The 21270-nt window shown below is 40.0% G+C and overlaps 1 protein-coding gene across 1 annotated transcript; it reads right to left on the reverse strand.

Annotated features, from left to right (window-relative positions):
- Positions 1-13166: 13166 nt before the first annotated feature.
- On the reverse strand, positions 13167-14209 carry LOC101986017 (olfactory receptor 13C4). Its single transcript, XM_013351829.2, is given in 2 exon segments — positions 13167-14137; positions 14140-14209. Coding segments are annotated over 2 exon segments (1041 nt in total).
- Positions 14210-21270: the final 7061 nt, after the last annotated feature.

Below are 21270 nucleotides of genomic sequence, written 5' to 3' on the forward strand. Positions count from 1 at the left end.
TGGCCATGGCAAAGCAGCTGTGTCTTCCTCCTGCTCAGGAAACATTGGCCACCAGTTATCAAAAGAGCAGGAGGAAGCAGAAGTGAGGAGTGGGCTTCAGAGGGCTGGTTTGTGGGTACTACAGAAATAACTTTCTGGGAGATTGCTTCAGTGTTACGGCTCAATTTTATTCCAGAACGAGGGAAATATATAGGATGGGAACAATAACTGGGGCACAGCTAATTTGCATTTGGCTGCACACTCCTATCATACATACAGCTGGATCACGATACCTGTTAACATATGGAGCATCATTATTCTGCCATATACCTGGGAGCACAAAACCTGGTTATCATATGGGCCTGCAGGGGGAGAACATCTGCAGGCATCTGTGTCTAAGGTCATGCTTGAGATAGGTCAGGTATCAGGTTTAGGGACAGCTTCCAGATAAGGTCAGGCCTCTGAGTCTAGAGATGCTATCCAGGGAGGGAGGGAGCCCTGCTGGAAAGGGATTCCTCCATTTTGCACCCAGCTCAAAGAGCTATCCGGTCATGGTGGACTGCAGCCTTAAGTGCCTGGTATTCCAATAGTAACAACAGTAACAAATATATAAACAAGACTAACAAATGTCTCACTGTTACTCCAGGGTGAAAGTCTTTTAAAGCATTGATATTCACTTACTTTTAATGGCATTTGCGCCTAAAATAAATAAATACTAGAACATTGAGAATGTCTTTGCCGGAGAGTTAATATGTAAAGATTTCTTTAGGATCAGAAAGTAATTTGAAAGGAATCTTCATTATTAGGATGCCCTGAGTTTTCCATATGGACTACTAAGTCATTTCCTAACCTAGTAAATCCCAGTGGGAGAGCAATGAAGAAGGCAGGGAACTTAACAGAGAATGGAAATTCAATGTCGAATATGAAGAGAAGGGCTCAGATGAAATGAATCTACAAGGGCAGGTAGAAATGGGAACTTAAGGGATCTGGGTTGGGGGATGGATGGAGGGGGAGAGTACTGAAAGAGATGACGGGAAAGGGAGGTGGCAATTCAGGGTCAGGCAGAATCCTGATGCAAGGGAAACTCCCACCGATCTACAAGGAAAACTCAAGCTAGACTCCTAGTAATAGTATTGAACTGACCATCTCCACTGTTCAAAGTGATGATTACCCCGATTGTCATCATAGAACCTTCATCCAGTAACGGACAGAAGCAGATACAGAGACCCACAGCCAAACATAAGGCTGAGCTTAGGGAATCCTGCTTAGAGAGTGAAGAAAAATTGTAGGAGTCATAGGGGGTCAAGGACACAACAAGGAAACCTACAGAAACAACTAACCTGGCTCATTAGAACTCAGAGTCTGAACCAATAACCAAGAAGCCTGCAAGGGACTTTCCCAGGCCCTCTGCATTAATGTGATTGATAGTTGTGTAGCTTGTTTTACTGGTGGGGACTCCATACAGTGAGAGCAGGGGATGGCCCTAATGCTTTGGTTGGCTCTTGGGAACCTATTCGTCACAGTTGGTCACCTTCTTCAGCCTTAATACATGGGAAGGGGCTTATTCTTACTGCAACTTGTTTTGCCATGTTGTGTTGATACTCATAGGAGAACTGACTTTTTTTCTGAACAGAAACAGAGAAGGGGTGGATTGTGGGGGGGGGGGTGAGAGGGAGGAGTGGAAGGAATGGGAGGGGAGGAGAGAGGGGAAACTGTGGTCGGGATGTAAAATGAATAGATTGGTTAAATTTTAAAAGTCTACACATGTTTGTGAACCTAAAGCCCAGTTTAGTGTGTATTTTCACAGGACAGCCGTTTCCTCACCGCGGATTAATGTGTACGCACTGCGATCAGCATCTCTCCCAGGTGAAGTGAATCACTGACTAAATAGTAATTGGCTACTCTTGCTATTCCTACGGAACATGGCTTCCTAGTCCCACTCCCCACGTACGCAATGGAGAATTCCTGGAGAATAAGACATAGACTGTCCTCACTTATTATTCTGTGACTTTTGGAGTTGTTCTTCATGGTGATTAATGATGTTGTTTGGCTAAGGAGTCACCATGTCAAATTGCTCTCTAAATATTTTTACTTGTATTTGGTGGTGTCCTCAGCCTTGTTCAAATAAGTTTCTTCTTGCTGTGAGTAGTAGCTAATGTAAAGACTCTGAAAGGCACAGAGAATAAGAACTATGAGCCAGCCATAGATGGGATGTCTGTGTCAATCCCATTATAAGGCTTCAATGACATCACAGAAGAGGGAAGCGAAAGGATGTAAGAGCTGGAGGATGAGATGCACTTTGAAATGCTATTCCCCTGGACGTGACATGGTTCATAGCAGCTGCACAAGACCTATACAAGATCAAGTCAGTTAAAAATTCCCAGAAACCTGGCACTAGAGAAATTTCCAGGCACCTACAAGGATGACCCCAGCTAAGGCCCTAAGCAATAGAGGAGAGGGTGCCCAAACTGGCCTTGACCTGTAGTCAGACTGATGAATATCTTAAATGTCACCATAGAACCTTCATCCAGCAACTGATGGAAACAGAGGCAGAGACCTGCAGCAGAGCACTGGGTTGAGCTCCCAAAGTCCAGTTGAAGAGTGGGAGGTGTGAGAATATGAGCAAAGAGGTCAAGACCGTGATGGGTACACCCACTGAAACTAATGGGAGCTCACCAACTCCAGCCAGACAGGGAAGGAACCAACATAGGTCCAAACCAGTCCTTCTGAATGTGGGTGACAGTTGTATGGCTGGGGCAGACTGTGGGGTCACTGGCAGCGGCACCAGGACTTATCCCTACTGCTGGCATTGACTTTTAGGGAACTTATTCTCTTCGGATGGATACCTTGCTCAGCCTGGATATAGTAGGGAGAGCCTTGGGCCTTTCCCAAATCAATGTGCCTTACCCTCTCTGAGGAGTGGATGGGAGATGGGGGAGCACACAGAGGGGATGAGAAGAAGGGAGGGAGTGGGAACTGGGATTTGTATGTAAAATGAAAAAACATGGTTTGTTTTCTTGAAAATAAAATAAATATAACTAAAATAAATTTTAGCATGGATGAGCAGGGTCTTTTGAGGATCCACCCCTAGCTGGGGAGTAGATGGCCTTGGCAGTTGATGGCTGCTATGGGAGAGTTAATTTTCTTTAGGAGTGTGGCCATGGGTAGGTTTTCTATGCCTCCATGTATGACTCCATACTCATGTGTATGGAACAGAACTAACTGGACTCATTGGGTTACAAAAAAGAGGACATGAAATTGGGAGGGCGATGTGCTAGTCAGAGTCAGAAGGACAGAAGGAAGGGGATGAGGTTAAGATACCTTGTATACTTGTATGAGATTATCAAATAATAAATTAAAAATAAAATAAATACATTCACAGCAGAAATTTAATTCGAGTAATTGTTAAAATGTTCTAATTAAAACAGTAATCTGGATACTATGAATGAAATTAGGCACACGTCCACTGTGAATTCCATGTTTATCATCGAGGATTTTTAGCTTGCTTTCTTTTCATTATTTATGACAAATTAATTTCACGAAGGATGCCATGAAGAACCATTTTCTGAATAAAAAGACGGATAAACAACAAAATAAATAAACCCACAAGACAAAAGCAAATTCCCTAAAAGACACAAAAGAAAAGAAATAGCTTAGATTGAATGTTCAAAGCATAATTATAGATAGCATATTATTTAATTATGTTTTAGGAAAGTCTACTACTGGAGATGTTAATACTCAGATCATAAATGTGCTTTCCCAACATACATCTTAATTACTGTGAAATACGTGAATTCTGAAAGGCAATAGCTTACTCAGTATAGCAAAAGTAGCACATAAAACATGCCCACCCCACAAATCATGGTATCAGTGAAGATCATGGGAACTATACAGAGTTACTTTTACATCAAAGGACCACAGACTAATAACTGGGGAAGAGACTGTGGATGTGGGAGGGGGACACAGGTGTGACAGAGAAGGGAGGGGTAGGAGTGATGGAGATAAGATATTCAGGTACCAAATTTTCAGTAAAAACATTCTTAAAAAAGGATCATAGATGTTCAGAACCGGAAGAGCTGAAGAACATTTAGTGAAAGTTTCTGCAGATATATATCTGGAAGTATAAGTGATGATATAATAGTCTCAAGTAATTAGTTAATTTTTGATTTATGAATGCTTAACAACAACGTTCTTCACTCAGCAGCAGCACTAGATCATGACGAGATGCCACGTGAACTTTGAACAATGTTTTGCTCAGAGGACAGCTAGTTGAATCATACAAGACAGTCTGTGAATGCAGGTACGTGGCTGTGTAGCCATATGAGGTATAAATTATGATACACCTTAATGCATGGACCACAAGTGTGATTATCAGATATTGATGATATCCGTCCATGTCTGACAAAATCCATTTCCTTCTGAATTCAGAAAAGACGCGGGCAAATAAGAAGCCTTTTTCTCTCTTTGGAAACACCTTTGTAGGGAACTAAGAAGTGAAGGCATCCAACAAACTAGGGACAGTATGAAGGTCTTCATCTCCCTCAAGACAGAAAGAAAACATAAAAGTTGTTCTTTTGTGTAGGCATAAAAATTAGAAGCAGCTACCGGATGCCCACTGTGAGGATCCAGAAAAGGCAGAAGCAGGCAAGTGAATGACCCTGGCTGATCGTCTGTGTTTCAGGTGAGTACTCGTGACCCTTGACTGAGAGACACACACCTGGCAAATGAAGTTAATTGCTGCTAACATTACTGGGTCCTAGAACAGGAGTGTTATATAATTGGAGTGCTAATCATCTAATTAAGACACTTCATGTGATATTCAGCCACGGGCTGTAATGTATCACAGACTCACCAGATACATTCTCACCCACAAAAATATGGGTAACGTAGACCTATATGCTTGTATGTATCCAACACTACTTTATATAACTGAGTGTAAAGGGGGAAATATTGGCCATTCTTGCATTGTTGCCAAGTGTATGAATCAAACATCTGACTGAACCTAACAGACCAACTCCCAGGAGGATAATCAAGGTGAAATAAATGTAAGATAGAATAGCAAAGTGGTTGCTGGTTTCATAAACGAACCTATAGGCAGCTCTTCTGCATGCTCAGACAGAATATTTGGGCCTACAACAGCATTCTGAGAAAACTGACATTTGAGGTCCAAAGCCTACACTCAGTACATGAATAGTAATGGTATAACACAACTGTCATACAAGTCAACACTGGAAGAAACATTCCAAAACACAGTTGCTCAAAATTGGCCTAGGGGAAGGTTGAGCTAGTTCCTGATTTTTCCCTCTGGTCCTGAAATGTCTTTATCCTGAACAGTCATGTCTTAAATCTTTGTTGAAGCTCCATGTAAGTACACATTACAGTGTCTCATGTGTTCTGTATAAGGCCTAATGATAAACATGTGTGAAATGTTTACTTTGAAAGTCAGGCCTGTCTTGAAATTTAGAAAACCCATCAGCATACAGCCTAGATCACTATCTCACAGCAGCAGTACGCTGGAATGAGACATTCTGTAGTTTACATAGCTCAGGTGTCCTTGCCCTGGCGCCGCCTTCCACTGCTTTAGCATGTGGATGTGTGTAGCTTACTATACAGTCATACACACTTACATCTACTGAGGCAATCTATTATGCGTTGCTGTATAATTATTTACACAAGAGTCATATGTAATATGATTATGACCAGTATTGGCCTCAAGATCATCAGAAAATAAGTGAATTGGGCAAAGAAATACTGACCGGGTTCTGGTGATTCTTAAGCTTTACAATCTGCAATAGGGCTTTAATGTTCTTATTTTTGAGGGGCATGTGTCTTTCTGTCTGTGTTTGTGCATGCGCGGTGCACAAGTGATTCTGGTGTCTCTGAATACATATGAGTAGATGGACACTCCCATGCACATACTGAAGTCAGAGACTATTGAGTACCCTCTTCTATCACTCTCTGCCATCTTTCTTTAAGACAGGGTTTCTCACTTGATGGAGGAAGGTCATTGGTTAATTAAATAAAGAAGCTACTTGCCCTGATAGGTTAAAACATAGGTGGGAGGAGTAAACAGAACAGAATGCTGGAGGAAGAGGAAGTGAGCTCAGACTCGACAGCTCTGCTGCCTGGAGCAGAGACACCACGCTCCTGGCTCCTGGGCGGAGGCGGGGATAGCTCTGCTCTCTGAGGCACACGCGATGAAGCTCCGACCCAGGATGGACATAGGCTAGAAGCTCCCTGGTAAGCCACCTCGTGGGCTACAACAGATTATAAGAAATGGGCTAGTCCAGGTGCGAGAATTAGCCTAGAAGAAGCTAGATAGAAATGGGCCAAGCAGTGTTTAAAAGAATACAGTGTCCGTGTAATTATTTTGGGTAAAGCTAGCCAGGTGGCGGGACGCAGCCCCGCCGCTCCTATTACTGCACTCACTGAACCTGGAGCCCTTCTGGGAGCTGCAAGTCCCAATAGCTCTACTGTCTCCCCCTCCTCAAGTGTCTTCGGTACAGGTTTGTGTGGCCATGGATTCATGGCCTTATATATGAGGAATAAGTGCTCTTACCTACTGAGCCATCACCCCAGCTCCTATAATTTTGACTCTTTAGTTCAATGCTTCAAAATGAACACTTCCAAAGAATATTTTAAAATAAATATGAAAATGTTTGTTGTTTTTTCGGTATGTATGCTTACACACATTTGTAAGCATGTACAAGCATATATGTGTGTATGTACATATATTCACACACATATATACATATACAAACATATGAGCAGAGATGGAAGGGGAGAAAACATGCATGTTTGTGTGTTTGTATGTAATTAGAATTGTTTTTACTTTGATATTTTCTTACCTTTTTTGTCTGTTTTGATTTTTTTGTCTCTTCGGGGTTTTCTTTTGAGAGACAGAAAGAAAGAATATGAAGTTGGATGGGAAGGAGGTGGGGAAGACCTTATAGACATTATGAAAGGGAGATATAAAATGAAAATACATTGTATTAAAACTTTTAATTAAAAGAATTTCTTATATATTTAAAGAGCTTTCAAAATCATGTTGAAAATAGATAATATGAAACTTATGAGGATAACTGAGGTTCATCTTTTTGAGCTGTTCTTATCAATTCTTAGAATTTATGCTATAAAACATGCACTATGTAATTTTTAAAATTATCTCCAAGCCATCATCATCCTCCTATTGATAAATACACAAACACAATGGCTACATGATTCATAGCCAGTAACAGAAATACTAAAAAATGACATCATTAGGGTATGGCTATAATTACAACCTTTTATATTCTTGGAACTTCAAAAACTATTGATGAATGAATCAAAATTAAATATATTTTAAACTGTTAGACATACTTGATTTTCTTGAAAGATGAATTTATTAATGAATCTGTATATTTTCTGATCATTGAGCAACAGAAGCATGCTCAGCTAAATCAAGCCATCTGGCACCCACTCACGCTCACCAAGGTGATATTTTGACAGATGCTGTCTTCCAACACTCCTTCAAAATTTTCCACTCATGATACCAGATATAAAGTATATAAAATAAATATACAAGTAATCATTTACTGCTAAATCAGATAGAAATTTATATTTCAACAAGTATTTGATATAAATATATTTTTATTTTGAGCTTTAAAAATTGTATGCTAGTGAGATGGAATGTCCTTGTTTGTTTTTACAGAAAGAATTAAATCTTGACTGAACATTTGATATAGAAGGATATAGATTCGACATTGTTCAGACTTGGTTGATATTTTGAATTTATAATCGTCAATCGTAAGAACACTGACTTGAAAATGTACATTAAAAATAGCAGAAGTATTTTAGGCCCATTTAAAAATTGTTGGAAATCTCTCTTAAAATTAAGCCAACACTCTTTTTAGAATTTTTCTTTTTTTATGCAACTCAAGTCAGCAACCAAACCACAATTTTAAAATTAAATATTTTAACATGACTTAACCAAAAGATCTAGTAATCTGGTATTTACATGCTGAGCAGGGACAGGAGGAAATATTTACGGTCTTTGTTCCCTATAATTTAGCCATCACGTTTCTAAAACAGACAGAGTGAAGAAAACCTGGAGTGAGTTAGTCCTGAGTAAATGAATATTGTTTACATGGGCACAGCTATGTGGAGAAACCAGGACTCCTGACCTAGGAGACAATTGGAAAAAAGTTTACCTGTGTGTGACAGGCTGACGAGGGTGGCAAAAGTCTCCTCAGAGTCCGAGCCTGAGTTTACAAAGGATGGATCACTGTATGGAAGACTACAGCTTCCTGGCAGGGCTGTTTCCAGCTTGAGACTGCTTGTATAAGACTTCCTACAGAGACCAGCTAGCCAGTGCTGTAGTTTCCAGGCGGGGCAGTAGTGGGAGCAGTACCACCCGATCCTACTTCCCTGTGTGCATCTGTGTGTCTCTGTAGGGTCTCTCCCCTCTTCATTCCAGCTTGGGTCTCTCCTTTCTTCAAGCAGCTTGGGACTCGGCACCAACAGGGAAATAAAAATCTGTGAAAATAAAAACATTGCAATCGACAGTGTACAATATGCTTGTTTACTGGCGTTCTGTGGTGGGATGACACGCTTCGTGCAAAGTATGCGTGTTTTGTGTTTGGCACAAAAGCACAGAGACTTCATATAATGAGAAACACAAAGCTACCACAAACACATCATATTCATTCATGTTTGACTTTGATCAACTTTTGGTCACTGGGCACTTAGACATCTTTACAATTTTTATAACTGTCCACTCAGAGATTCTTACATTTGGGGTTATAAAACACAGTTTAAGAGGAAGTAGGGTGAGGGCTGAAGAGATGGCTCAGCAGTTAAGAGCCCTTGACGATCTTCCAGAGGTCCTGAGTTCAACTCTCAGAATGTTGGCTCATGTGATTATAATAGGTAGCCCTAAAAGGATCTGACTCCCTCTTCTGGTGGGCATGAAGACAGAGCACTCATATGCATAAAAATACATGATTAAATAAATATTTAAAAACGAAAAGAGGAAGTGGGGTGAGTTCCACCTGGTACAAGTCTGTGCATAACTTGGTGACATTTTTGATAATGTGGCAAAACCTAAAGGGAGGTGGGAGGAGTTGGCCCAACCAATAGAAATAACGTTTTCATGTGCTTAAAATCCTGTAATAACAGGATTAAAAGTTAGAGTTGGACCATCAAGATCTCAGTTAGAAAAGGAGCCCTTGCCAAAGCAGATGACCTGCTCTTGATCGCCACAACCTACAGACTGGTAGGAAAGAAGCAACCTGTGCCAATTTTCCTCTGACCACCACTTCATTGTGCATGTACTCTCCCGCATACATAACAGGTAAATACATAAAATGATTTTTATTAGCGAAACTAAAGATAAAGGATTAGAAAGAATGAAACAGGAATCTGTGCAGCATAAGGGCTATGGCAGAAATGTGTCATTGGGGCCCAGCTAGAAGCATCTGTAGGCTCTCTACAGTAACAAAATTCCATCTCTAGAGTGACAGGGGTGGGATAGAATTTAGGAACAAACCATTTAGGTACCAGCCTGAACCACTTGGAGGTTGGCTTAGCAAAGAGTGAAGTAATTGAGCAGAGATGTGGAGTAAGGCTGCATCCTATTTCCTATTTTCCAAATAGGAAAGAGAAAACTACGCGGGAGAATTAAGTTCAAAGCCCAGCATTCACAATGAGCAAAGAGCTGCTGGTGAACCCAGGTGGTGTGGCCCAAGTTCACCCTGCGCTCAGACTGCTCTTCTAGATGAGCCGTCTACAGAGAAAGACAAACTCATACTGGATTTATTTTGGAATTTCAACTCATCTGAAAATATTGATAACTGATTTTACCTTCCTAATCACTCCCTGCTTTTAAGCATTCTCCCTGAGCCTGTAAGAAGATCCCAGGGAGATGGGAGATGGGGGGGGGCATTTCTGTTCATTTTCAGCTAAGGATATCCACCTTTACCTGTCTTCTAGACTAGTTCTTCTGCCAGTCTGAGTCCTTGAGATCACAGCAAGCTTCAACCCATCAAACCTGATGCCGGTGCTTCCTCCCAAACTCTCTGCATCTTAAGAGGCTCTCTTTCAGGACCTCCTGCCTTGGTTTGAGTTTTAAGGTTGTATTATCTCCCAGGGGCAGTACAGAAACTCCTCCCACCACTATTCGCACATCCTCATTTCATCTCAGGCCTGATCTCTTCATCTCCATGTGCACCTGGAAGGTGTGATTGATATTAATGGAGTGGGAACTAAGGGCATTTATCTGGTAATTAATAGCTATGAATAAAAGATGTGTTAAAAAAATAGTAACTGCTCTCCCCACTTGCCCTTGGTCACCTGTGGCAAAGAGAAGAGCTGACCCAGCCCCTCACCAACTGCAACACTTGGGAAAATAGACCCTGCATCTAGCCTCAGCATCACAGTAATGCTGACCATGGTGACTGAGACACACATGAGTCTGGATGTGAGCATGGGAGATCTGCCGCCCCATCTGCCATAGGGTGGCATGAACACGGGAGAGATGCTACCCCCCTCACCACCTGCGGCAGGAGGAAGAGTTGGCCCTGAGGTCATGTGCATGGGAAAACTGGTCCAGCACCTCACCAACTGCAGCACTCAAGAGAACAGGCCTTGTGCCTCACTCAGACAGCACAGTAGAGCTGGCCCTGCTGGTAGGGGCTCAGGTGAGCTGTTCCCAAGAGTATGAGCTTAGGAAGAGCTAGCCCTAATACTTGTCTGACGTGTGGTGGTTTGGGGAGGGGAGAATTACTTCCCCCTTTCCCCTCACCACTCATAACCTACCGCAGACAGGAGCTGACCACTTGAGAGCAAAAGAGCTGGCCCTGCCTCTCACTAGCTGCAGCGCTCAGGAGAATGACCCCTGCACCTCATCTGGGCAACATAATAGAACTGACCCTGGTGGTATAGGTGTGGGTGAGCCAGGTGTGAGAGCAGGAGGGTCTTGCCCCTTTCTGCTTGCTACATAGGGTAAGCTAACAGGGCACTGCTGGAGAGCTCACCCTGATGGTGAGGATGAGGAAAACCTGGTGAGTTGACAAACCCAGGAACAACCCAGGCTCAAAAACAGGGCTGTGAGATGGCCCACCTCATTTATGATCTGCTGGAGCTCGTGAAGGGGCCAACCCTATAGACCCAAAGCTGCAGGAACTCCATGACACAGGACAACAACAGGATACTCCAGAGGAGTCACAGTTAGGGCTCAATATTGATAATGCAACAGAAACCAGAGGCTTCTGATCAGACAAATAATTCATTACAGTGAACACTTGCAAGTGAAGATGTATGAGCTAAAGGGGACACTCTGTGGCTCACTGTGCCACACTGCAGCTTCCACGATGAGATTTTTCTTTTTCATTTTTTTCTTTTCTTTAAATTTTATTTTGTTTTATCTTGGGGGTGTTGTAAAGGGATGGGGAGATGAAAGAGATCAAGAGGTATGGTGTTAAATCCACAAAGAGTCAATAAAAGATAAAAAGAAAGACTAGAAAGGAAGAAAGAACCACGAGTCCTCATCTGAACTTCACTCTTGAAATAGAATGTACTATGACACTGGCCCCAGTAGGTGTGTTTTCCAACTTATCAAAACTTCCAATGTCGCTAGGAACCTTACTTGATTGTCACTAGCAAGTTAACTATGACCTTGACTGAATTACTAACCTAACTAAAAGTTGACCATACTTTCGGGAATAGAAACATTTGTACACTGGTCTCTCTGCTACCTGAGTTTGGATGTAGTCATTCCTCCGTGTTTCCATGCAGCCCACTGGAAGCACATACTTCAGACATCATAAATGATAGAATTATAACAGGATTCATAGTATTTGGGAGATCAAGACCTGTTGGAAGACCAGTTTGAAGCAAACTATAGTCGTCGGTAAATCGAGTTGAGCATGACTAACAAAGGAAAAGGATAAAAATATCTTTCCCTAGCCAATATTTCTCTTTTTATTTTCTTTGTTGAGATTATAATTGAATTATAACATTTCTCTCTTCCATTTCTTCCCTTCAAACCCTCCCATATATCCCTACTCACCCTCTTTCAATTCATGGCCTTTTTAGTAATTATTAGTATATGTATATATACATATTTATATACATATAATGCTAAATATAACCTGTTTGACTCATATAATGCTACCTGTATTATATTTTCAGGGATGACCATTCGGACCTCGCAAGTGAGTGGTGTGCTCTTCCCTGAGGAGGGCTACCTCTCCCACTCCCAGATTTACTGAGTTGCTTGTAGCTCTTTGTGAAGGGTTGAGGCCTGGTGAGCTCTTCTTTGTGCAGTTTGGCATGTTTGTTGCTGACCTCTTTGTTAAGCTCACATCTGGGCAGTTATGGTATTGAGACTCTATGGATGTAACTTCTGATGTTACTAGGAGACACAATCTCACAGCAAAGTCCCTGATCCTCTGGTTCTCAAATCTTTCAGTGGCGTCTTGGCACTGTTCCCTGAGCCTTAAGTGTGGGAGTGTTTGGTAGATACATCCAATGGGACTGAGCTCCACAACTCAGCATATTGTTTGGTTGTGAATTTCTGTGCTGGTGTCCATTTATTTCAAAAGACAAGTTCCCTTAGTAAAAAGTGGCAACTACATTTATCCATGGACATAAGGACAAATGTTATAGATCGTTGTTGGAGATTATGCTGGTTTATTAAACTGGTGGTTGTAGATTCTCCTTGATAACTATAATTTAATTAGCACTGAGTAGTAGTTCTAGTTGGTTTCTAGAACCAGGGATGGGTCACCCTTTTGCTGAATGGGTCTTAAGTCGAATTAGGTGGTTGGTAGCCACCAAGGTGTGTATGCTACTATTACACCCCTATAGTTATTAGGCATGCTGGTTGTTGAAATGGTTAATAGGCATCACAACTGAGTAGTACTGTTAGTCATCTCCCTCCTTTCCAAGCTTGCATGATACTTTCTGGTACCAAGAAAGCTTGTCCTCAGGGAGGGAGCATTCAGGTCAGTTTTAACACAGGGGTTTCTGACCCCTGTTTCTCAAGTGTATGGTGTCTTCAGCAGTAAGGACTTACCTTCCATCTCTGGGAGTATAACCAAGTAGCCAAGATTTTTTCAAAATAGATAAATAAAAATTAGATTGTTCTCACAGATTTACCCCCGAGTCAATCTTGTGCTTGACACGCAAAGCCTGTGTTTGCCAGCATCTTATTGAATGTACTTTTGTTTCAGTATGTACTTTACAGCAGCTTTCACATCCTTATTCCTCAAGCTATAGATGATTGGATTCAGCATGGGGGTAACTACTCCATAAAATAAAGAAATGATCTTATCTGAAGTCTGGAACTTGTCTTCCCCAGTCGGATCTTGGGATTTGGGTTTTGCATACATAGAAAAGATGGTACCATAAAATATGACCACCACAGTCAGATGGGCTGAGCAGGTAGAAAAGGCCTTGCGTCTCCCTGTAGCTGAATTCATTCTCAAGATGGTGTGGAGGATGAACATGTAGGAGAAAAAGATGAGCAGTATCGGAAGAACCAGGAAGGCCATATTTGATATCACCATGGTAACGATGTTGAGAGATATATCAGCACAAGCTAGCTTGAGGACAGCTAAGACCTCACAAGTAAAATGATTAATAACATTGTTTCCACAGAAAGGCAACCGCATGGCAAGGGATGTTTGCACGAGTGAATTGATCCCACCAGAGAACCACGATACAGATGCCATTGATACATACATGCCTTTGCTCATGATGATAGAGTATCTCAAAGGGTTACAGATGGCCACATATCGATCAAAAGCCATCATGCCAAGAAGCAAACATTCTGTCGAGCCCATTGCAAATCCAAAGAACATCTGCACTGCACAACCATAGAAGGAAATGTTTCTTTTCTTTGAGATTAGGCTCACCAGTGTTGAGGGAACAGAGGAAGTTGTGTAGCAGATATCCAGGAAGGAGAGGTTGCCCAGGAAGAAGTACATGGGTGTGTGGAGACGGGAATCATAGATGCTTGCTATGATCAGAACACCGTTGCCTGTTAGAATCACTAGGTACATAGCCAGAACAAGAGCAAAGTACATGATCTCGGTCCTTGGGTATCCAGAAAGACCCAAAAGAAGGAATTCAGAAACAAACGTCCGGTTATTTTCATCCATGCCGTCAGCTTTCAGCCATCATTAGAAGACCTACCCTGAAACAAATCCAATGCCCGAATAAAAGTGGGACAAAGTACCTGAAAAATCATGTTTCATGTGTTACAAAGAGCTCATTTCTGAATCTCCCTCATTGATACCCTCAATAATCTGTTATTAAAATATAGTGAAATTGGGCATCCTGAAAGTACACATGCCTATTGCCAACATATGGCTGTCAATACCAAATACACATTCAAAAGCAATGCTTTCTCTTGTTGAGTATACATTCCTAAGTGTATGCTTCCAACATCCCTGGATAATTACCCACCACACATCTGATTTCTTAATGTCATCTGCCCTACTAGGTAAGCAATGAAGAAGACACACAAGGCAAAATGTCTACTCATAAAAGAAAAACCAATGGAATATGAGTCAGTGATTGACAACAGTAAAAATTCTATAGCAACTTTGATTTTTTTTTAAATAATATTTCTTTCTGTGCCTGATGTAGCAAGCAGTATTAGCTCTTTTAATGGTGTATTTTATCAACATTTATTTACAAGATAAGTAAAGTGGTATAAGTTAAAATTTAGCATCAGAGAGTTCATCTTGCTGATTTACTTGTTAAAGTCAACTTAACAATAGCAATAATGTAAGACATAATTATAAGTGAACAGAGTTGGTGGATTAAATGTTTATGGTTTGTTTCTGATTCAAATCTATTTCCTTTTGTTTTAATATTAGGTTGGCATAGCAACCTTCAGAGATTCAAGAACAAAAATTCTCTTGCATTTTACAGACAACTTCAAATCTACCTGATACTAAATACTAAAAAATTAAAAGACAATTTAAAATAAGGAATCGATTTGTATCAAACTGCAATAATGTTTTTGGAATATTGTTAGTAGATTACCCTAAAGCCAATCTCATTCCAAACACAATAAGAGTAAATGAAAGAATAATGGAAGGCATTGTGTTATGAGGTTGACAATTCAATTTATAATACAGAAAAATACGTATAAAGATATATTATGGGTGCTTATATACTGTGTCTTAGGTCCAAATTATACATTTACCAAGAAAGTTGATGTTTATGAGATATAAATCATCAAGAGAAACCTTTTGGATGTTCTGGATCTAGACACATGAAAAGGATCAGATGAGTTTGGAAAAGAAAAGAAGATGGGCAAATGTAATGTGAGAAGCTGAGCCAGTTAGAAGTCAGATCACCTGGATATCCACTTTATATAAATCTGTCTCTGTGAGGGTGTTATGGCAAACAGATCTAGGAAAGAAGTAAAAGGGGGCCATAGAAAGCCTCTAACGTCGTAGGAACTTGGAATTACTTTTGGTTGAGGGTTTATCAATAGAAAACAAAAATATGTCAGCTTGTAACCTAACTTCAGCTATCTCCTAACCCTAATGCTGTACGATATTATGAGACTTCTAACGGAAAAATAATGAGAAGACTTGAGCTATTGAATCAGTGGAACTGCCCCTGGCTGCCAACTAGATGATAAAATCCCTCCTTCCGTAATCACCACTGGTTTTGACTCCAGTAAACAATCATAACTTACAGCCCTGAGTGGATGAGTAGTTCTGAGAATTCCAGCATATGTGACATACGTTGCGTGTTAGTAACTCAGAGGATTACTAAGCAAATACTATTAGTCAGACATTCCACTAAGTAGGACTGCCCTTTGCAATGGGTTAATCTTAACGGTATTCAACAATTTAAACATTGAAGAGAAAGATATTCAAGGGCAATCTTAGAAATAAAAATAAAGTGGCCCCAAAGAGATTAGTAATTAGTAATTTATATAATTATTAGAAATTAGTAATATGTATTCAGTTTCAGAAGAGAGAAGCAGAAGAGGAAGAGGGAGTAGGGAAGGAGAGAGAGGGGGAGGACAGGATGAGAAAGGGAGGGGGGGAGAGACAGATACAGGGACAGGGACAGAGACAGAAACAGAGATGGAATGCTAGAAGCAGTTCTTTAAGCCAGTCAGACATATAATAGTAAGAGGCAAGCATCCTCTCACAATACTCTCTTACCCAACTGGTGCCACTAAGATGTCTATAGAAGTTGTATTGTGCACAACAGAAAGTGGTCAACAAGATGCATCGAGAAATGAGTCATAACGGTGAGTCAGCTCTAGTGCTTAAACAGTGCCTAGAGAAAGGGGACAATGATTTTACACTTATCCAATAACACCTCATAAATCAAATTTCTCTGTAAATAAATTTCAGAAATTGCTCAAGGGCTGTTAGATCATAGACATGAGCAGAAAGATCATTCCAGACCAGAGAAATGGCAAAGGACAAAGATGGGTTAACTCACCAAGACATAAGGCCGTACACACAGTCACATCATGTGGGAGGCCACGCCTAGGAAGCCCACCTTCTTCAACCAGACAAATGTAACGATGACTCATCTTAGATGACCTAAATGGCTTCTCCTGTCACTCTCTCAGACTTCCCCTCCTTGGCTGAATGAAATTCCTTGAAATACTCAGATCCACCAAGAACCAAGCCTGTCTTTCTGTCTTGCTTCTCTTCTGATCCTGGTACTCCAAGTAGGTTCACTCCTGCATGAGAGAGGAGTCAGGAGGGAGGAGCTTGACTCTCTTGCTCAGACCTTTACTCCTAAATCAAACACAGTGCAGGGTTTTAGCTGAACACATCAACGCTTCCTTTCTAGACCTGCACCATGTATAGAGTCAAGTCCAGGGCAACTTAATGTGCCCAGGTTTTTGACCTGCAACAGACTTATTTTTCAGCTTCTGTTAGTCCTAACAAGTTACAGTCTTAACTAGATAATCTCAGGTTTAAGCTCTGGTGGTAACAGGGGTCAGGCGACACTCACTGATACACATATGAAATAGGTTTAACATCAAGAAGGAGTACTCAGACTAGAATCATAGCCTTGGTTTGAGGCTCCCTTTCATTTTGTTACCTGTTTCCTCATTTTGGAAGTACCATAAAAACACCTTACTCTTTTCCACATATTATGTATTATAACAAAAAGCAAAATAGTGTGTAGAAGTTTCTTTAAAGATTGACATATATAAAAATTGCAATATAAAGTAATGATTCACAGAAGTATTTGGGGAAATAAATTACTTCCTATATGGCTTCAGGCCATTTGTATTATTAATACATGATGGCTAATGCCTTTAATTACAAAAAAAACTCTAATCTACTCACCCTTATAGTGATGGATTTCCACTCCCTTGTAGGGACCAGTTACATTTTTATAGAAATTAACTTCACTGTTCTGAAGGTTCAAAAAATATTCCCGATTCTATAGATTTGTCAGAATAAATATTTATTATACAACAGCTATTATAATTGTTCCCCAAATCCCAAAGCAATTTAAAGTTGGGAGTGAGTGGATCTGGGATAGAGAGAGAAACTTCTTATGCGATAGGGACAGTGTCCCACATATCCAATTAAGTGCAGCTGAAAGTGTATCATAGCTGAGCTAACACCTAAGAGGGAAATCATGTGCCCCAGCCCTTGTGACTCTGGGAAAGGGCAGCAGATGTACAGCTAGCAAACTCCAAAGAGTGGGAGCTTCAGTTTAAAATGTGTCTAGAAAAGCACAGTTAATATAAGAGATTAGCGATTCGAACAATGGTGGCTGTTAGTAAATGCAATAACTAGACGAATGATCTTGGGGCTGGAGAGATGGCTCAACAAAGAGGAGTGTGCACTGCTCTTGCAGAGAATCTGAGTGCAGTTCCCAGTATCCATGTCAACCAGTTCCAAACTGCCTGTAATTCCGATTTCAAAAGATCTCATGCCTCTACACACACACACACACACACACACACACACACACACACACACACAACATATATGCAGTTTAAAAATAAAAACCCTTTCAATTAATTTTTAATTTAAATAAATGGAAAATGAAGCATTGACCCCAGATTGGTGCATTGTCATTTAACATTTTCTTTACTCTCTCTTGATCGATTTGCTACAATAATTCCACAGAGGATTCCATCACCAACCATTTTTGAAATGGAGAAAAAGCAATATAATAAATATGCCCAAAAAATATGATAAATTCATATGTTAAGATCACAAAATTTGGATGTTGGTTGGTGGGGTTTTTTTTTGTTTGTTTGTTTGTTTTTTTGTTTTGAATTTTCAAGACAGGGTTTCTCCGTAGCTTTTTGGTTCCTGTCCTGGAACTAGCTATTGTAGACCAGGCTGGCCTCAAACTCCCAGAGTTCCGCCTGCCTCTGCCTCCCGAGTGCTGGGATCTAATCTTGCTTTTTCTGCATCTGAGCCTGGTTTGTGGGTTTTCTTTCTTTCTTTCTTTCTTTCTTTCTTTCTTTCTTTCTTTCTTTCTTTCTTTCTTTCTTTCTTTTTTTCTTTCTTTTTCCTCATGGTAAACAGTTTGAGACAGATCCAGTACTTTAATCTACAGCATTTGCGGGCAGTCTGTGAAGTGTTCATACACAGAGGTTCACTGTAAAGCTTTCAAGTTCTCAACATCATCATATGCTTACCAGAGCAGGCACAGTATTGATACATGCAAAAACACAAAACACACAAATACCACAGAATACAAAAATACAGAAAAAAATTTAAAGAAATGCATGGTAGAATTTATCCTTTCCGAGATGTGTAAGTTAGGATGAAAAATGTTAAAACACTTTGAAGTCAGTGATATTTAATTAAGTAAAACCTGTAGAAGTCGTCAGGATTACAAGCACTGAGACCCCTCTATGCTTTCTTTACAACTTTCCAATAAATTTCCAACTATTCTAAACTTGCAAGATAATTTAAATAAATATAATTTAAAATGCATCCATGAATTGCTAATATTTCTAATTTAGAATTTTAATCTGAAAAATCCACAAAAGCCTGCTGGTTCTACTTTCTATACTGAGTAAACTGAATGGTGAAACCAAGCTCAGAGTCACAGTGTCTCTTACTAATTTAATCAGGTCTAACTATAAGGTCTAAATGGTCAAGGTGATACATCTCTCTAAAATATGTCTTGAGCCAAGCTTTCATCTTTCATACCCAACATTAATTCAGATTTTCAATTGATCTTATATTCTACTTATCAAATCAATTTGATCAAAACTATTTGCAATCATGATCCAGTTCACTGGACACTGTGGATATGACTTTTGATGTAGCAATTTGCAAGGAACTAGGATCTAGTTATATTCAATATATGTGTATATTAAATGCACATAGCATATGAAGATCACATTATTATGTAAGGAAAAGCTTCCTACAAAAACGTTTAAAGTGGCAATATATCCTCCAATTCATACAATGCAAATAAAGTGCCAGAAAATCTTGTTACTTTACTAGAATATATTTTTATCAAGATTTTGAAGTGGAAATTGAACCATGAAATATGCACTTCGATATGCATATAAATAAAATTATAAAAAGAAATAAAAATGACTTGTATAAGTTCCCTATTTTCATCTCTAAACAGAGAGTGTGATGCATTCTTTGAAAAGCAAATACTTATAATATATTGATTTATTATAGCCAGGTTTATACCAGCACCGAGAGATACTTTTAGTCAAACAATATTTTACCTTCATTTTCTAGGCTTCACTTTTTCAAAGTAATACCCAACAGAACCTTAGAGTTCACAGACTATACTCATATTCATAATTGCATTTAGAAGCCTTTCTGAGTGTCTATTATCTGCAAGACAATGAAGTCGTTATAATCCCTCTCCTCCGGTTTTCAACACAGCGGGATAAACAGACCTAGGAAAAACTGAATATAATACAACTTGATGAGCAGTTGAAAATTATTTATGAGCAATCTTATTGTATTTCAGTAGTAATTTCCTCTCCCTCACTTTAATGTGCCTGGTGATTCTAAAAGCGCACAAAGCAGTTCATTAGGCTTTAATGCCTTATGAAGCTATCAGTGTGCGACTTAATAGCAAAACCCCACACAGCTGTGTTCGCTAGCTTCCCAGTACCATCATCATCTACGTCTCTCCAATCTGTCTACAAATTGAGTCTCTACAGCGTTACTAGCTTCATTTTACTCAAAACTGACCAGTGTTTTCCCTTTGACACTGAAAGAATTTTGTTTTCATTTTAATCTGAATCGATTTTCTTTATTAAAGATAGATTGATTAGAGTATAGATATCTACAAAGCTAGCTTGCTGTGGTTTTAGTTTGAAGGAAATCCTGTATGCAATGCCTTTCTCCAGTGATGTATTTAAAAAAACTCAGTGTTTTTAAAACTAAAACCAAAAACCTATTAACTAAAACTAAAACTAAAAAACTATTCTTTTTACATGGTTCTTACCAACTCAAATACTAGGAAAAGCATTAAGTTTTAAGGGAAAAAAAAGGCAGAACAAAATTCGATTTACAAAAAAAAGGGGGGGGAATATAAAACTTAGACGGTGGGCCAATCAGATTGCTCGGCATGTCAAAAAATACCTGTCACCCTTGTCTATCTCAGGAACTCACAGTGGAAGGAAATGGGGTCTTGAAAGTTGTCCTCTGATCTTCAACGGGAAACACGGCATGTGCATGCCTATAGACATGCACACATGTACGTGCATGTGCACACAGACACACACTTGATAATTAATATTTTTCTGTTGTCTTTGTGACTGCACATGAACCTACTGGTATTTTAATTATCATCTGTAGTCTGTGGCCCCATGGGCAGCACAGCACAAGCCACTCAGGCCACAGCCTGGCAGGGCTTCAGGTCCTGTGGCCCAGGCCTGCCTCAGCCGCCATATGCAAGTTTAAATTAAGTCTCTATCATTCTATTTATCACTAAGATTTGGGAGTCAAAGACTTGAGTGAAAACCTTCCAGATCAGAGAGGTTGGGTAGCCTCTAGCTGACCTTGCATTTTGGCTGTAGATACAGCAAGAGACACATTTCTTCCCTTGTCCCATAACTAAAGGGAGCTCGATCTCTATAGTATCTGGCCTTTCCTTCCTGTGTGTTTTCTCTATCCAAATTATTGACTTCTCTATTGCTAATTCAGGTCAGCTAGCCTCTGGTACCACCCCCTGATTCAAGGTAAACTTTATTGCCCATCTGAAGTGTTACAATGTGATCAAAATATCCCACAACAGACAAGGACAAATTGATTTAAAAAAAAAAACCTGAAGAAAAACAAAGAGCAAAAACATTTCAAAAGT

This window comes from Microtus ochrogaster, linkage group LG5 (assembly GCF_000317375.1).
Source record: "Microtus ochrogaster isolate Prairie Vole_2 linkage group LG5, MicOch1.0, whole genome shotgun sequence".
Taxonomy (NCBI): domain Eukaryota; kingdom Metazoa; phylum Chordata; class Mammalia; order Rodentia; family Cricetidae; genus Microtus; species Microtus ochrogaster.